At 45.2% G+C, this 19,243-nt stretch overlaps 1 protein-coding gene across 1 annotated transcript in view; it reads right to left on the minus strand.

The window, feature by feature from the left end:
* Positions 1-19,243, minus strand: part of NOC2L (NOC2 like nucleolar associated transcriptional repressor) — a 56,180-nt gene that overhangs the window by 32,067 nt on the left and 4,870 nt on the right. The window contains exons 6-12 of the mRNA XM_042794659.1: positions 18,483-18,573; positions 16,742-16,820; positions 14,819-14,929; positions 12,923-13,036; positions 12,117-12,305; positions 9,968-10,107; positions 5,653-5,764 (exon numbers count right to left, since the gene is read on the minus strand). Coding sequence (XP_042650593.1) covers positions 5,653-5,764; positions 9,968-10,107; positions 12,117-12,305; positions 12,923-13,036; positions 14,819-14,929; positions 16,742-16,820; positions 18,483-18,573 — 836 coding nt within the window. The remainder of the gene's footprint in view (positions 1-5,652; positions 5,765-9,967; positions 10,108-12,116; positions 12,306-12,922; positions 13,037-14,818; positions 14,930-16,741; positions 16,821-18,482; positions 18,574-19,243) is intronic.

Here is a 19,243-nt window from a genome sequence, read left to right on the forward strand (position 1 = left end):
AGGGTGAGGAGGAAAGGGAGGGTGTTCGGGTCACATAGATGCCCCCAGGCCAGAAAAGCATGGAGACGACTATTGATTTTTTTACATTTTATTTGTCAATCCAGGTTATTTGGAAGGGAGGGACAAGCTTGGTGGCTTGTGAAAACAAAGAGCCCTAGCCTGGGGAATCGATGCTATAAACCTCGTTATGCACGGTTATTTCTTTGGCCAAAACAGTAGTATTGATCCCTGAGGTCAGACGCATTAAAGCAAAAGGCGTCAGGCTCTGTGGGATCCTAACATGCCGCTAGGCAAGCGGGGAAATGCAACTGGAGGTTTTGAAACTCTTCCAGGAGGTTCTAGGGAGCTGGTCAGGATGTGTAGGAAGGGGGGAAAATGTGGTTCTCATCTCAAGGCTGTGCAAAATGGAACAGTTAACAGCCAGACTGAAGGAGAGGACGACCAATGTCTAGGAATCCTGCGGCAGAATGGAAAGGTGATAATGAGGGACTAGAGGGCCAGAAAATGTCAAAAGCCAACAATTTGGCTTAAGTGATAACCACTAGCAGACAGAGGAAAGGACAGGACAACACAAGAAGGAAGGAGAAGGATTTTTGGCAATCTCAAGCTCACAGACGATTTCCACATGGCTAGTCAGAGGGTGCTCAGATAAAGTTTACACTGCCTGAGCACAAACCAGAGAACCAACTCTGCATCCATAGCACTCCCAATATATCACCCCGTATGCCGCCCACTTCTTTCTTTCAAGCTCTAGCAAAAGCCTCCTGGCATCTGCTTTGATCACCCCAAAGCCCCAGGCCAGCTCACAGCAGGGATACAGTGCTTTGCTGGGCCTGCCCGCAGCTTTCCCTCAGGTCTCCCAGTCACCCCCCCACTTCACTGAGGGAAGTGCACAGAGAGCCCAGTTAAGCTGCTCAGGCAGAGCCTGATTATTGTAAAGTTCAGACAACAAGCTGCTCAACTTTCTGCATAAACTGGTTGAAGCACTCACAAAACAGCAAAGGTGAGAAAGGACCTCTGGAAGCCAGCTAGCAGGGCAACTAGAGCAGGTTGTGCAGGGCCTTGTCCAGGAAGATTTTGAGTACCTCCAAGGACAGACACTCGATTATTTATCTAGGCAACCTGTTCTAGCCTCACCATATAAAACTGTTGTGGTTTTTGGCTGGCTTTGTTTGTTTGGGTTTTTTTGGTTTTGTTTTTTTTTTTTTTTTTGGGGGGGGGGGGAGTGTGTGTGTGGGGTTTTTTTTTCCCCTCACAATGCTTAAGTGGGACCTCCCATATTTAATTTTCTGTGTACTGACATTGAAAAAAATCTGGCTTCAACCTCTTTAGTCACAGAATGATTGAGGATGAAAGAGAGCTCTGCAAGTCATCTTGTCCAACCTGCCCAGGTCAAGCAGAGCTACCTAGAGCCAGCTGCCTAGGACCGTGTCCAGATTGCTTGAGTATCGCCAAGGATGGAGACTCCACAACCTTCCTGGACAACCCTTGTCAGTGATCAATAACCCTCACAGTGGAAAAAAAAAAAAAAAAAACAAAACAAAACCAAAACAGTTTCCTGATATTCAGACAGACCTTCCAGTGTTTCAGCTTGTGTGCATTGCATCCTCTCACTGGACATCACTTAGAGGATGAAGCCAGACTCTATGCACCCTCCTTTCAGGTATTTTATATACATTAAGAAGATCCTCCCTGAGCCTTCCCTTCTTGAGGCTAAAAAGTCGTAGCTCTCACATCCTCTTCTCCCATGACAGATGCTCCAATTCCTTTGTCTCTGTGGCTCTTCACCAGACTCACTCCAGTACATCCATGTCTCTTGCCCTGGAGTCCTGAACAAGACACAGCGTTCCAGCTGTGGTCTCACCAGTGCTCAGCTTCGGGGAAGGACTACTGTCAAACAGCTGGCAAAGCTGCGCCTAACTCAGCCCAGCATGTCACTGCCCTTCTTTACTGCAAGGGTGCATCGCTGGCTCTTGTCACCCTGTTGTCCATGTTCTTTTCTGCAAAGTTGCCTTCTAGACAGTCAGCCCCCAGGCTGTCATTATTACTGGGTTACTCTTCCCCTGGCGCAGGTTGTTGCATTTCTCTGTTGAGCTACGTAAGGTTTCTGTCTGCCTTTTTTTTCCACCTCTCTCAAGGTTCCCCTGAATTGCAGGACACTTACCTGGTATATCAACAACTCCTGCCAACTTTGTAACATCTGCAAGCTTGCTGATGGTGCCACTCTGCCCCACCATTCAAACCATTAACGAATATGGCAACCACTACCAGCCCCAGTATTGATCCCTGGGGTACATCACTAGTGGCTAGCGCTAGCCTCTAGCTAGATTTCATGCCACTGATCACAGCATGAACCTGGAAGTTCAGCCAGTTGTCAATACGCCTCACAGCCTGCTTATCTAGTCTGCAATTCACCAGCTTGTCTGTGGGGAAGTTATGGGAGATAGTATCCAAAACCTTGACAAAGGCAAGATAAACAACATCCACTGCTCTCCCCTTATCCACTGAGCCAATCATCTCATCGTAGAAGTCTATTCGATTGGTCATGCATGATTTCACTCAAACAACCCCTGGTACCTGCAGGGCTGCGATCCAGAATTTAAGAGCTGCAATATAATGGTGGAGGGAAGAGAATGAGGAAAAGGAAATATGTGTCTTCAGTTGGTGCAGTGGTTCAGCTTAGCCTGTCTCAAGTTCCAGTTTTCCCTCTGTGTAAGGGAGGCAAAGAGCCCATGTCTTGTAGCAAACTAATTTCAGATCTGTGTTTAAATGTATGACAATGACATTATTAATTCTCCAACTACCGTCTCTGCGTGAGACGATTTCCTCTGACACAATCCACTACCTACTCCCATATATGTTGTACTCCAAGGCCCTGGGGACTTTTATCCAAATCAAGACTCAAACCATTTAAGTGTCAAAGCGAAAAAACTCACACCTTCCTAAGCATGTCAGGGTTAACCTCCTCTCCCATCCCTCCACAGGGGAAGCCAATTTTAAATTGGCATGCTAAGTCTGCCTGTGGGGAGACTTCCACTTTGTTTATCCACACCTGCCTTTCAGCAGATGAGCCACCAATTTTCCTGCTGCAGAAACTAGTGTCTGTCAAACAATAATTGAAGTGATGAAAAAAAAGGAAAAAAAAGCCTTGGATCTCACAGGCCCTTCAAGGGGAGTAACAACACAAAAATAAAAGCCTGCCTGCTTTACATTCTCTCCCAAGCCACCTCTTCCTATCCAAGATGTAACTTTAGCAAGCTGCTACTTTTGCTCTATCCTGGAAAGCCGAGTCAAAGAAAAGACAGCCCTAGATGCCCACGCTGGGGAGCATCAGCCCTTGTCAAGATGAATCAAGCAGCCAGCTCTCATTTCTATTGGCAAGGGCTTGGGGAATTCCTGTGCCTACGGGAATTGCACAAACTTTCAATCTGCCATCTCTTGAAAGCACAGCAGCGACAGGCCTGAGACAAGAGGTAGCAAGGGTTGGGTTTCTTTGATGGAGAGGGGGAAGGGAAACACTGAGTTAGTGTCACTTCTTACACAAGAAGCTCCACAGAATCTACACTCTAAGACCTTGCAAAGCTCTCTCCAGAAAGTACACAAAAACTCCACAGCCATTCTTGTACTGCACTTGGATTCAGCTGTAATGGTGACCGACAAAGCAGCCTTTGCCTTTCCCCCTTCCTACCAGTGGAGCATACCTCATGCTGGGAAGGTCTCATTCTGCTCCTCTGATCCCAGTCATGCCACTCGAGTCTACCCCTGCTTAATACCAACACACTGATCACATCCCTCAATCTCATGATGGTTTGGGTAACAGGCTTAGAACAGATTTTGTTTCATGACATGGTGTGGCACAGGACTAATGTCTATTGACTAAGTCACTGCTGAATTTGTGAGCCGATAAAAACAGGCTCGTAGTTAAAGCACTAGGCTGGGCATCAGAATGCAGATTCTCCACCCAGCACACCACAGCCACTTCAGGACTTTGAGCAGGTCACTTCCCTTCTGTGTGCTAAAGCTTCCTACCATATCATCTGCAGAGCTGGAACACATCTCCTGCCTGCAGACAGCTTGTGGAAACACACAAAGGGTTGTAAGGGTGTTCAGATACCTCTGTAAGAGAGGACAAGGGAGTTGGGAAGAGATGGAAGCACAAAGGTAATAACCCTGAATGCTCTTGGGAACTCCACACAGTATTTGAGGAATCCATTGCAGGAGATAGGCAGGAAGGGTAAGGCTGATAGCTGCAGGGAGATTTGGGGGGGTTAACATCACACTAATCACCTTGGGTTATAGGAGTTAAAAGAAAATAATTGTTACAGTAATGTGAAAGAATATGCAAGCAATGCACATACACACATTTACCCTGCCCCCATTTCTCCCCTGTCACCAACACCTGGACAAGCTAAACTGAGTAGTGCCTCACAAACACACCAAACAGGATCGGATGTGGCTGGGAGCTTGTGGAAGCTGGGAGGAAGCTCAGTGTGCAGTGTGGTAACGTCTGGCTGGGGCCTGACACACAGATTAGAGCCGAGGTGTTGGGGCCAGAATGTAAAGAGGGGGGGGAAAGGCCCTGAGGGGAAAAAGGCTTTGTATCTCAGAGAACTAAAAAGCAAAAAGCAGAGAAACCATCCTCACCCCAAGCTCCACTACCCCAGAGTGGAGATGTCTCTACCACTGAATCCGGCTGGCAGAATTTCAAATATGCATGAACAAGAGGAAGGAAGCAGGCAAATGGCAAAGCCACACAGGCCACGGCCAGGGAGCAGTGGAGGAGGTGGGAGAGCAGGAGGAGATTTATAAACATTGCCACCGCCTGCCACTGGCTCAGAGGATGTCGTTTGCAAAGGACGTTCACAACAACACGAAACCACAAAAGTCTTTGCTTCAACAGAACTTGATTAGGAATGAGCGTGGCTGACTCAGGTCATTTATTATAGAAGTCTCCCTCCCTCCTCCTCTTCAGCATCCAGCCCCATGACAATCTACTAGGGCTTCAGCATTCCTTGCCCTGTCTCGCTCATGCTTCTTCAGTAAAGTTTGGCTGCATCACTTCTGTACTACCTTCTCACAGCAGCAAAGCTAGAAAGACCTCTGTGGAGAGATGTCAGGCAGCTGATATGTGGTAAAGCTGGATGGTCTCTAAGCATCAGTATTTTACCAAACATACTGCATTTTGCCAGATTACATCCACGGAGATTTTTTTCCTAAATTTGAAATAGATTCTAATTCTTGAAGCGCTTTTTCCTTCTATTTCTCTTTGTCTGCAGTTAGGAGAAACTCTTCCTTTTGCTAAAATATGAACACATCAGCAGGATCAAGTAACAACAGCTTGGGGAGTTACTGCAATCAGTCAAGCCTCTGAATCTCTTCTCTGGCAAACTCTTTGCCTACTCCAGCTGCATTAGTTAAACCATCTAGGAATGTATTTTCGCACCCAGCTGATCTCAGATACTCTCCACTCACTGGCCAATAGAAGTTTAATCCTATTTGCTAACCAAACAATATATTCTGTCTGATGCTGTTTGCCAGCGGTTTTAGGGAGTAAGCAAATTGGGTAATGTTGGGAGCTGTTGGCAGGTATTGTGAGTGTGTTTATTAGGTAGTAGGCATCAGCCGTTGCTAGGTCAGCAGGAACCAACTAACCTCCAGGATAAATGGCAACACTGGGATGAAGGTCCTGGTGTTCTCAGACAACAGTGTAAGCGCACGGATGCAGTGCATGCGCAGAGGGTAGAAACGAGCCGTCGGTACCAGCCTAGAAATTAAAAAAAAAAAGGATATTAGGGCAAGCTTATACAGGAACTGCACCTGCAGCCTTCAGCGACACTTGAGAGCCTTTCCTACTCTACAAAAGAAAGACAGCTTTAGCGTTGCACAGAAAACTCTGAGCTGCTAAAGCTATCCCACAGTTGGAAATAAAATTCACACATGTTAAAGCTATAACACTAACACAAAAATTCCTGCAACCAAAGCACTAGGTTTCCAGGTTCTGCTGGCAGAAAGTGCTACAAGACAAGAGCTTTGCAGATGATGTTTATCACTCATGATCCTTAGTCACGTTCAACACTTTTGGCTCTCATGCCCTCAGTACAGGCAAGGAAAACGTGGCAGGAACCAACAGTAGAATGCCTATCTAAAACAGCAAGTTTGACCAACAAAAAGGGCTCCTTCAGCATACCAGAGGGACTACAAGGAAGAAGATGTTTCCCATTTCAGGCTAAGTACTCTCTGTGTACCCACAGAGTTCCTGCTGTCACCTGTACAGTTACCCTCTTAGTGTGGAATGTCACTGAGGCAGAAAGTGCTGGACTGGCAATGACCAGTATATCAGAAAGGACAGAGTAGGAATGAGATTGACCTCTCAGCCAAATCTGTTCAGCCCTCTCCAATCCAGAGAAGCACCTGAGCTATTCCCATCTCCTTCGGAGAGGCAACATGTACATTTGAGCAGGCAGTAACCAGTGTGGAGGGGAAGAGGCCACACATTCTGCTCCACACTTCAAACCATTATGCACTCAGGCGTTAAGGAAAGAAGTAGAGCCAACTCCCTTTGCAAGGCTGGGACTGAGAAAGATCAGCTCCCCCAGCACCATGTAAGCCAGCAGCAGGGAGGATGCAGAGCTATCCCTAAAAGACACCAGACCTCATTACTGTACCACTCTAGAAACCTCTCATGCTGAATGATATGTACTTGAAGACACAGATGCCTCCAGCATTAAGAAGGATTTTTAATTTTATTTTTTTTAAAAAACAGTTCCCAGACAACAGGCTCAAGTCTGATAAATGAACCACTCGCCTCCCCAAAGAGCTTGCTGAGCAATCGAGGAGAGCAAAAAAAAAAAAAACCAAAACCTTGACATGGCACCATAAATCACCTGCATCCCCTCGCCTCAAACAGTGAAATAATTATCATTGGATCCATTATATAAATAAATCTACTTTGCACCCCTGATCTGGTACCCCTGGAGATGACGAAAGCCATTCTCAGGAATTAATTGATCAAGGAATAAACCTGTTAAGTGTATAGATTTACTGTAAACCAAGACCATTAATTTTAGAGTGCGTGGCGATGCAACAATCTGTTCAACTTCCCAATGGCTGGATGCACAGGGACTACAAAACACAGCTGGGTCCCAGCTCTGCTGAGGAAGGTCCAACTGCCTAGCCATGCCAGGGTGCAGCCAAGGTGTTCAAACTGACTCACATTTCATCTCAGAAGAGAGTGCTCTCTAATGTCTTACCACCACTATCTCTTGGGCACGAGCTGTGGTGTAGGGAACAGCCTACAGGCTTCTCAAGGCTTATTTTTACTCACTACAGCTCCTTCTGTTATACTCCTGGGTGATCACAATCTTCCTCTGGCAAATAGGACAAAGCTTCTTTCAACATTGGCCTCCACCCCACCAGGACAGGTCACCAAGGGAAGTTGCTCAGGTATACCAAAGCCGTGTTTGCTTCTCCATGTAGGAGGCTGTACCTGCTTTCTCCCCTATACGTGCTGAGAGGCCAGAAACCAAAACTTAGAGGTACCAGAAGTCCTCATTTAACTATAAGCCAGGGAGGAACTTCATTTTTATAGCTTAGAACTTCATTTTTGTAACTTAGAGCAAGGTAGAAATTCAAGCAGAAACGGTCAGAAAAAGACGTTATGGGATGAGGGGAAAAGGGATAACACAGAACAGGAGCTTCTGCAACAACTATGCCGCAAAAAAAAAAAAAAAATCCAACAAACCACCATTAACTTGGACAAGTGCAAGTACACTGATCAAACAGAGGAACTTATGGACTATGGAGGCAGAGAAAAGCACAGGGCAGGAAAGGAAGGGGGAAATAATCTCCATGTTCTATTATCTCTGCAATAACTACAACACTGTCCCATTGGTCAAACTAACTGCAACCTTTCAGCTGTTTGTGAGAACAGCATCACTCATTATTACACGGCAATTTCATGAGCAAACTCAGCAATGAGGCTCTTCCCAGCATCACAAAAGTCAGAAAACATCAACTCCAGCACTCTTCCATTCAGTAGTCCAACTTCCCTGGACCACATCTTGAGTACAGGTAACTTCCAGACACACACGAGGTCCATTTCTGAAATATGTATTATTAAAAATAGTTTCAATGCATTTTATAGGCTGGAAAGCAAGAAGAAGGAGCAAGGAAATGAGGGACTGAATTTTGATTTTAGCTGGCAACCCTCTTCTACTAGTTATCGTGGTTGATCACTTTTCAAACTCTGCCCTGGTCCCTACCTAGAGCAAAAAGGCTGTGACGGATTGTGGTTTCTCCCCACTCCCCTGACATAAGAGGCCAGGGTGGCATGAGGAGCCAATCGGGTCTCAGACAGACAGACACTGGCTCACTCACTGTCCTTGTGCTGGAGCCAGGCGCCACCTCCCGGTTCACAGGCACTGGGGAAGGGGAGTCTCCTCCCAGAACTACCACCCTCCGATATGCCCAGAGCACCACCACATCAGGAGGAGAAGTGAAAGAAGGTATTCCAGATGTTACAGTGTCCTGCCCCACCACCTGATCACATACACACCTCTCCGAGCTGAGCAGCTCAGAGAAACAAAGAGGGGGGGGTCCAGCTCATTGACACCATCACCACAGAAAGTCTGCTGGGAGCAGTCAGATAATAAGCAGCACCCAAGCATATGCATACCCCTAAATGGGCCTTCCAGAAATGCACAGTGGTACACAAAACAAAAAAACCCTTGACCAGCAGGCTAGATTATTTAATCCTTTCACCTCAAACAGAAACAATCCAAGTTATTCTGTAACACTCAGTTGCTACAGCCATACCTACACCAGGGATGTGGCACAGAGACTGACTCTGACCAGCTCTCAGTTTGGGCAGCACAGCCACCAACACTGAGAAGATCCTTCCTAGGAATAGTCTGAAGCCCTTGGAGCCACATCAGCTAACCCACCTCCCTCCTTTTCATACCCCAGGCACTGCCTTGGCTCAGTAAGGAAGCCAGGGTGGGATCTATTTCTATTGTCCTGACCCTGGAATCCATCTGTTGGGTTCCCAAATCTCTAAAGCCTTATCAGACAGTAACTGTAGTCCATGCCAAGCAGCCCTGTCCATCACAGATGCTAACAAATTCTCTTTGCTGCCCTTGCTGAGACTCACCCAATTCACCTTTCCTTGGCCCCAGAACAGCTGATTTATCTGCCTGGACAGGTAGAAAACCGCCTAGATCCATCTGCAGGACAACTAAAGCTCTACAACAGCAGTGGGAAGCAGCCTGTGCACATGGGGGATGGGAAGAGGAATGTATGCATACACTAATGATCGTTTAAATCTGCTTATCTTCATCACCACCTGGGAGTTCTTCAAGACCAGGCGGGTGTTGTTTTAAAGCTGAGAATCTGGTTAACAGGGCTAACAGGATTTCAGAGGTCACCAGAGATTCAGAAATTCCCTCAATGTTCATTATTAACAGCCCTTTTGAAGCACAAAAATTTCATAAACAAACATGTATATTGATGGGAAAAAGAGAAAGAAATTCGCAGCAGAGACACACTAAAAGCAAAAATGTGTCCTAGTTCTTCAAGCTCTAACAAATATGCACCATAAAAATGCATCTTCTAACTGTATTTACAGAGCTAGGGATGAGGACTTGATTCTGTACTTTCGCACTGTTAGGTCCTGAGGCAAGTGAGTATATTTTTCCTTGCCACTTTGTACAATTGGGAGGATAATCTGTCCAGGCTATTCAGACTGCAACTTCTCTTAAGCAGAGAATTTAGCATGGGAAAGAATAACCTACACCATAACTTCCTCACCACCTAAACATACAGGTGCTCACATCTTTGGTTGAAAGCAGGTCTCTGACAACTCCTTAAAATGCAAACTTAAAATCACATAAAAAGTAACACCCCTAAGTAACTGCTCTGCCACATCAAGCAAGAGAAAGAAGTATAGCCCAAAGAAAAAAATCTTACTTACTTTATACACCCAATGATGACCTGTGTCAAAGGATAGATCAACGGCTCCATGACCTCACTGGGATAGATTGTGCTGAGAACCCGACACCAGAAATGTAGGCAGTGGATATACTGCCAGTTATAAACAGACTGGAAGTTCTCCTGCAGAAAAGGGAAAAACACAGGCACAAACTTGAAAATGTGGCATTTGAGAGGAACTCGCTTTCGTTTCTGTACAGGACTAATTTTACTCAGTATTCTCTAAGAGGACATTGTGTACTGTTTAGAGGGGAACAACTAACATTCTAGCCATCACTTTGATGCTAGTGGCTGACCCACCATACAGCAAGTTCAGATGCTGCACTGGCAACATTATGTTTTGGTACTAGTTAGTGCCTTGAAGGAAATAATGAGCAACACACAGGCTGCTTTTCTTCACAAGTCTGGCTCATGAGAGAAGGATGATTTAATGACCCAGCTCACAGCAGATGGTGGGATGTGGCCAAGCATTAGGAAACCTTTAACTGTTCCATTTACCCACAGTCCCTGGGACAGTCCTTAGTCTCCCACAGGTAGGAAGGCTAGAAAGTAGTACCCACATCTGATGCCCTTATAAATTGCCTTCTGGCCTCTGCAGACCAGAGGGAGGGGGGCAAAAGGGTATGTAAAGCTACACTACAGATTCAAGTTAGCAAGAAATAAATCTGGATTTCCTCTCTCTGCACTGAAACTCCTTTGGTTGGTGTAGCAGCTTGTCCTTCCTACCTGAGGCTTCCCTTTCCTCAGTTGTATTAATCAAAATCCCCTAACTACTGCCCCACTAGCTCTGTCAGGTAGTATCAGTGCTCATTGTAAAACTGTTCCTATAAACATTCACTGTTGAAGCAGGGACCAAATGATCAACCCAGCACTCCGCCCTATTTTTGGAAGAGACACTACCCAGGACATGTAGAGTAAAAATGACAGGCAGCACAGCTGAGAACAAACTTTCAGCTATTTCTCAGCCAGTCCTTATGGTTACCAGCAAAAACAATGCAGTCAGCCAGCAGTGTGCCTGACATGCAACTACACACTGAACCAGCATCTCAGGCTGCCTCAGCAGCATGGGTAGGTGTGGGTCAAATCCTGCACCAATCTAAGAGGCACTGTTTTCAAGAATGTTTGGGCAAGCCCCCACTCTCCCTGCCATGTGCTTAAGTAGCTCACTGTGCCAGAGTAAATAAAAGCCTAGAAGAGTGGAGGAGTCCCTTAAAGGCACCCCTCCCAAAGAGTTCTATAGACCCATGTATTCCCCAGAATTGCACCAAGAACTTAGGAGATTGCATTTAGTAAGATGCCTCAGCTCCAGCTTGTGTTTCAGACAGACTTTCAAGGCCTAGGTCACCTCTTTTGCATGAATGAAACTAGATGCCCACATCCTGAAACAAGGACAGAAGCCCTTAAATTGCAGCTGCTGGACCAAACCTTGCAGTAGGGACTTCAGCTACAGGTGGAAATGGTAGAGCTCTCCCAGCTCTCACCAGGTCACTGAGATGTTCTCAGCTTCTCTTGTACAGAAGACATAAGCAATTTGCTCTTGTAACCACCTTCCACAACCACCCACTGCTCAGTTTAAACTGACTTATTTGTACATTTTGGTTGTGTTGTTGTCACATGAAGTTCCTACAACCCTCCTTGGTGATGAAATCAAGTGGATTTAGTTCTTCTTTGGGCCAGGACTGAGGGTCTAAGAGGCCAATGCAATCCAATTAGGGCATATGCAGCCCAGACTTCATTTATCTGCTCATTTATCCCCATGTCTGAAGAGTCATGAGATTTAACTGGTCACCAATCCTGCAATGTTTGGGAGCAGATGAACTACTAATCTATAAGGGTCTGTTTTGCTAAACATGACTAAAGCCAGGATTAGCAACCTGACTCAGATTTCCGAGGTCAGACTGGAGGTGGCTGAAATCAGGGCTGCTCCCAAAAGGTCTGAGCTGCTTTGTTCAATTAAGTCCTCTAAATAATATGGACTTCACTGGAAAGATACACACTCCAGGGTGGTTCCTAATCTTCTTTACCCTGAGGTTTTGTGACAGACTGCAAATAGCAGCTTCAGAGTGGAAAAAGGGTCCCCAAGGCAGAAGATGGAAAGTACATCACAAAGTCTTACACTGACAGGTACCTACCTTCTTCTTTATCGTCATTGCACTGCGCAAGTGAATGGCAAGCTGACGGATATAGATGAAGGCATGCTGGTATGAGGTATGTGTGTCCAGGGCATACATCTCTGCCAGTGTGCGCTGCATGAAGTTGATCATGGGCAGGACATTGGGAGAAGTGAATCTGGAATTCTTCACAAATGCGATGTACATTTGCTGTGGAAGAGAGAGGACAAGATACAACCACCACAGAAAACAGAACACACGCATTCTTTTACTAACCTTCCCCACCCAGGTATGTCCAAAGCAGGGGCGAAGTGTTCCTTCTATAAGGCAAGTCACTTCAAAGGAATACACAAAAATAATAATCCAGCCTGCTCTTTCTTCAGGGAAGATGGGAAGGAGTCTGTTTAGCACAGAGCTTGGAGATGCTACTACCAGAACTGCAGGACGGCTTTGAGCCATACACCCTTGTGGTTTGTCACAGTTCTCTTTCTGTAACAGTGGTACCTAAGCAAACTACACTTGGGAGCCTAAGCTACTAGCTGAAAGATCAGAGCAGCTCAGTAGCTCCAAGTAGTGTGTCAGCACTTCAGAAAAGCCCTCAAGAATTTGGAAGATGAGTATTCATTCAGTAGACAGATGAGTACTAGACGTCTTACCTGCTAAGACCTCATGTGCCTCCAGCAGAAAAGGCAGTAATAGGAAGCAGGGTATCAGGTAGCCAGCATTATCTCCAGCACCTGTCCTGCCTAACAGGCTACAGCTCATGCTCCAAGGTCTTAGCATATAGCATAAGAAAAGCTGCATAGTACAGCAAGTACCAGCCTTACCTTGAGCAAGGGACTTAGGTACACCTCTTTCTTGTAGCGGCAGATCTTGTTCAGCACAAGGAAGGCCAGTACTCTCACAGTTTCCTCACCTGTGCTCCACAAATTAATTGTTTGCTGGAATGGAAAAAAAAAGATACAGGTAAGTCAGGGGACAAAGAGCCCCTTCCTGGTTACAGACAGGCCTGAGCTTCCCTCCTTCACCCCCAAAAAAAGTAAGGAGGAAGATGACAAAGCTGGCAGGCTGTATTGTCACAGAATCAGTCACAACAGCACTGGCAGCCATTCTGTCCTCATACTCTAGCTGCAAGACCACACAAGAGACAAGGTTGATGTTGCCACAAACAATAAAGGAAACTGTCCAAAACTAGCATCTCTGAAATATACATGCACTTTTACTCACATGCCTAAAAACACATTTAAGTTTCTGAGCCATAGACACTGACCTAAGCATGTGACAATCTTCTAGGCTTTGTAAAGCTTCCTCACCATCCCCTACAAGCTACACCATACTGCGTTACGTATTTGACCAATACATCCTCCAGCCAACAAAAGTAATTTTTATGTCTTGCACCAAATTCTGCAGAATGCAACTACACTGCAACTGCACTCCAGTTCGCCACAAATACCAAATTCTAGTTTCTCAAAGAATGCTATTAAAGATGCATTTGTGTCTGGAGAGGGGACACCAGGGTTTGATTTCTGAATTTGTCAATGTTTTTTCCCTGTGGGCAAATAGGTTGCAATTCCTGAGATACATCTCCTCATGGCAGTTGACTTAATTCCAGTTCCCTGGACATTCATTGTATTAATTCAAATGACAGAAGAGCAGCAGGGGTTTGGAGCCAGAGACAAGACTTGTGTAAGGCAGCACTGCTGTTGAGACGTATCTTTAGTCACTCTGCTACAGACATAATGACAAGCACCCAGTGCATCATAAAGATACCTACACCAGCTGGAGAGGGGTAGGTTAGTCTGTGTAGAGGTCTGAGCTAACAGACAGCCCACCGCTGACATGTAAACTCTGAGTTTTACATATCTCTTCACTGCATAAAGCAAGCATATAGTCTCACAACTAGTTTGATGCCCAAAATAGACTTTATTGCCAGGCCTGCCTGCATTCACACATTCAGAGTACAGATTCACTTGGACATGGCTGGCTGGCCCTGTCAGGAAGCATCTGGTACAGTAGGACCACAATCATGGTTGATACTTCCAAAAACTAGTTACCTTTTCTGCACTAATGAACTCTACAGGAAATCAGAATGATTCCAGAGCTGCAGAGCTGAAAAAGTCTACTCAAAAGTCCCTACTACAGCAGCGAGCAGACTGCTACACCTTCAGCTATGAGGTGTACCAGCCTCTGATCACTGTATAGCAGTCATCTTTATCACCAAAGGGTTCCCAGCATCATTTAAATGTTGTGTTGCAGCTTTTCATTTAAATGTCACCCTGTCACCCTCTTCCACGCCTCCTTTGTTGTTCTTAAGTGCTCAGCAGTTATGACTAAGCTTCTGCAAAAATATTCCACCCCCAGCTCTTGAGTGAAATACTACCACAGACATAAACACAGACTCAGCACACGGGCGGTAATTACTCCATCTGCGATGAGAAAGCAGGCAGCTTCCCCAGAACACCTCCGTGTCACTTTGCATGGGGATTAGTGGTAGCTACACTCAGAGCCACGTGCCCACTCACCTCAGCATGAGCGCTTTGTAGCACCTAGAAGGCCTGTTAGAGCAGCAGGAGTCCTTTCCAGGACCAAAGTAAAAGCAGGGGAAGAGGAGTACAAGAGACAGAACCATCATGAGATCCAGCCCAAACACCAGGAAAGGCTCATCTGAAGGTGTAAAGTACGTACCTCAGATCTAAATGACACATCACAGCATGTCACCTTACCTTGAGAAGAGCACGGCACTGCTTTGGAAAGGACAAAAAATAAGGCACTATGGAACTGACATGCTGAAGGACTGCGGCGCCAACTGAGGCTTCTGTTAAACAAGACAGGAGCTATGGAGGGAAAACAAAACACAACCTCATTTAGTGTGTAGTCCTCATCACCTCTTTCTTTAGCATTAAGCAACTGTATTTTGCTGTTCCCAAGTATTTCTACCAAAGGACTGGAAGACCAGCCCTCCCTAGGGAGAAGATCAAAGAAACCTGCAAAAGCTGTATCAAGAAAGGAGCAGACACATCAACGCACCTCTCATCTCACCACAATTGGTCTGAGCACAATGAAGACACCCTCAGTCTCCACAAGGCTTGGAAACAGACCATCTGAGCTATCTGATAACTTACTGGGTTTTCACTAGGATTTCTTTAATGTGAAGCTGGAATGCTCTTTGGTATCAAGAGGTTAACTCTAGCTCAAGGAAAAGGTTAGGCAAACTCTTCAGAAACAGTATCTTTGAATTTACAGGTTTTTCAGCTCAGTTCACCTGGAACCAAACCCAGAGACATTTACAGTTTCTCATTTGAAGACAATGGTAAGCTCAAAGTCACTTCAATTTGAGAGAGGTTCTGCCTGATACAGTGCCCACTCTTGCCTGCAGTCTCAGCTGCTGAAGTGGAAGCATTTTTTCTACTTTTAACTTTCCTCCTCATTCTCCTCCTTGCACTGCAAAGATTCTAGACTGAGCAGGTCTCTGTTGCAAAGACCCTCACACACCAAAAGGAAAGGAGAAGATATTGTTGAGAAACTACTCTGCCAGAAAAGCACTGTAGTGAAGCTTGGGACTGATGGAACTCAGAAGCAAGCACAGGACCAGGGATTACTTCAATGGGAATGCATTGCCAGATTTTCCTTTTCTACTGCAATCTTCTGCTGCTGGCAAGAGGCATGACTTGAGAAAAAAAAGCTCTGCTGATCAAAATGCTCTTTCTGCTAGGTCACTCGGCCAACTTACGGCTAAGAGACATCAGCACCTTTTTTCTTTCCTTATATCCCCTTTCCTTAGCTTCTGAAGAATAAGTATTTCAATGTTATTGTTGTTTTTAGTATTCCAGATTTGGGGATGCATGATGAAGCAATCTCAAAAAAATCAACTGAGGGCAGAAACTTCCTGCAGAAATAACCCATGAATTGCCTCTGCAACACCAGACATCAGCAACTTCGGATGGATGGGAGAGCCAAGTGGGATGGAGCATAATCATAATTGCAGATCTCATATGTGAAATTATCAACATAACATCTTCTTCGTATTTACTAGGAGTGGCAAGATCATAGTACCAAAAATTGAATTACAGATGCAGAATTCAGGAGCACAGCACTGCAAACTACTTTAAAGCCCACTAAATATTAATTTGTCAGACAAATTAAGACAGGAAGAACTGCCAGAATGTTAACCCAGCTCTTCTTTATAGGCTACCTATTTTGACCCAACCATCCTGTGGACCTCTAAATTGTTAGTTTGACCATATACTTCCAGAACAAGACAGGCAACAGGACAGACACACAATCTCAGATGCCCAAAGCTTTGAGACTCAGTGAGATTGCTTCTGCCTGCTGCAGTCTCAGCCAGTATGTCTTATTTATTCTCTGCTACAGAAGGCATAGAAACCAATACCCAAGGCTGTCAGTATTATGACCACCAGAAAGTCACCCTCAAACTAGAGTAACTGTCTTTTCAAAGGGAAAAGCACCCAAGGCTACATCATTATCTGCTTTGTTAATTATCTTCTTGATTGTTTGGCTCTCTTTTTAGCAGTGTTGTTTAGAGATGCAAAAGCCCATCTGCCCCATGCCAAAATATTCTGAGTAAGAGCTCAGAGACACACAGCACAGACTGACCCCAGTAACACAAACATGTTGAAATTTCTTACTTGTATGGTACAATTGAGGTACACTTTTATGTCCAGTCGCAGCTTGCTCCAAAGCGGGCTGGTGGAAGGGAGGACCATTCTGAAAATGGGCAAGAATTGGGTTTAGATTTAAAAAAAAAAACCACTCCACCAAATAAATTAGATTCCAGCAGCACAAAGAACAGTGAGTTCACTTCCTTGATATTGCCAGTGAGTAAAAGTAACTGCTTGCAAAGCAAGAAGAGAAGTAGCAAGAATTTTGTCATGGGTGAAAAGAAGTACTTTTACTCTGTAAAAACTGCCTGAAGCACAGCATTAGAAAATTCAATTCTAAGAGCTTCCCAGCAGAGTACTCAGATCTCTGGAAGTGCGATACAGGGAGCTGTGACAGCCAGAAAGCCTGGTGGAGACCTGGATCTCTCACACTGATGTTATCTTCTAGTCAGGCATTCTGCAGCCACTGCCTGAGAACAGAGCAGGCTGGCCTGTAGCAAGAAAGTCTATTTTGGGGATCAAACTAGTTATGAGACATTTGCTCAGTCTCTTCTAAACTTTTGACAATGCATTTGAAGTACTGCCCCCAGGCCATCCCAAAATTCAGACACAGTCTGTACAAGTCAGGCCTGGAGAGGAAAGAGGCTGGTATTTACTTCTCAGACTAGGCACCACTGTCAAGAAGGAATCTAGAGTTTAGCCCACCCCTCCTTTCATCTGTGGCAGGGAAATTAAAAATAACTGCCACAAAAATTACCCTGGAACTGAAAGCACTTCTGAAGGGCATCCAGTTCTCACGCTACCCAACAATGAAAAAAACAGAGCGCACAGACGATGAAGGAAGTAATAAAACCATGTCCAGCTGAAACTCCAGAGAGGAGTGAGGTAAAAGACTTTTGTGAATGTCTAATAGGAAACAGGCACAGGGGCTAAATAAGGCTGCTCCAGCTTGCAAAACAGACCAGGAACTTCACAGCTTGTTTTATGAAACTGGACTCACAGTCCCTTTTCATAAATGGTACTGGTTCATCCAGCAAGACTTCAGACTGGTACTTACTGAGCTCCCAGCACCTTTTCCAGTTGCTCCTGGGCAAGCCATGATGATACCTATTCAACTATGGGCCCAGCCTGACTCTGGAACTCTCTGAGCACCAACCCACACAACAGCCAGAAAATTCCCAGCTCCCAGGCAGCAACTAGATTTCAAAACTGTCATTCCCCCTCTCTATAGTCATATCAAATTGCATCGGTGGATGTGATACAGAATGCTGCCATTCTGGAAAACAATTAATTGTACCATTCTTTGCCCAGTTGTGTGCTTGTTTCCAGTCCATCTATGCTCTAACAGTAGATGATCCAGCCCTCAGACCACCAGACTCCAGGGCATAATACAGCTGCTGAAGCCCTGGTTTAAAGTCGCATACTTGTGATACTCTGCCTACATACAGGCAGAAGGCTTGTTCCCTTTCTCTGAAAAAAACAACTCACAATGCCTTAACAGTACTCCTGAGTGCAAGCATATGCAATTTCAGATCTCCTGCTGAAGCCACAGGTCCTCTGCAAGTGGCTGGAGTCTAATATTACAGAGCATGCACTTCTAGGGAAGAAACAATGAACCTGGCTAAGACAATTGTGAATACAATCAGGCAACTTGCTGGTGTTTGGGAAGAGCTGCCATTTTTTTCTCAACGTCACGGCCAGGTTGTAGTTCTGAAAAACCTCAACCAGCTTTCTCTCACCTGCAGTTCTCAACTCTCCTCAGACTTACTTTAGTTTGTTCTTCGGGGTTTTCAGAAGAAGCAGCTGCTGCAGGCAGCGGAAGAGGTCCCGGACACAGAAGGACACGAGTGCATTGAACACTGGTTAAAAAAAGTCAGTAAAGCATTTATAAGTTATTTTCCATATATTCCTGGTTTCTCAGCTAACCTGAAAAGAGCTCCCCAAGGAACTGAAGCCAGTAATTCCCATAGCAGAACTACTGCATTTCCACAAGCTTCCAGAAAACATCAGTTTGTCTTACCCTAGACTTTATCTAAAGAGCAAGATTACAACTGACAACTTTCTAGCACAGGGACCATCTCTTTGCTCTCTGAGTAAACAGCATCAAGCACAAAAGCAGCCTGACCCACAACTAGGAATCTACACTACCAATCTCCCATAATGAAAATTAAAAGCACTTTTTAATAAAAAAAGTCACTGAAATGGACATGCAAATTCTGTGCCATATCTTACATTAACAAATGAGATTTTACCAAAAGCAATGAAAGAGATATAAAAAGCACTATGCCAGGCAAGAAAGGATTAAGGAGAACATGTGGGTTTAAGTAGTCCCACCCCGTGGTGCCAGTTCCAGATGGCACACAGTAACAAGTGCATTAAACAGTGAGAAAGCACCTGCTAACCTGCTAATTTAGTGGTAAAAGTAGGCAGGCTGCAGGTCACATCCTCTGAAACACTAACAAAGATGTTTCCTGCTCAGCCATGCTGTTTTGAGTCTAAAACAGGACTGTCTGCAAAGGCTGGAGCTTA

Source organism: Tyto alba, unplaced genomic scaffold (assembly GCF_018691265.1).
Source record: "Tyto alba isolate M040663 unplaced genomic scaffold, T.alba_DEE_v4.0 Super-Scaffold_20000042, whole genome shotgun sequence".
In the NCBI taxonomy this organism is placed as follows: Eukaryota; Metazoa; Chordata; class Aves; order Strigiformes; family Tytonidae; genus Tyto; species Tyto alba.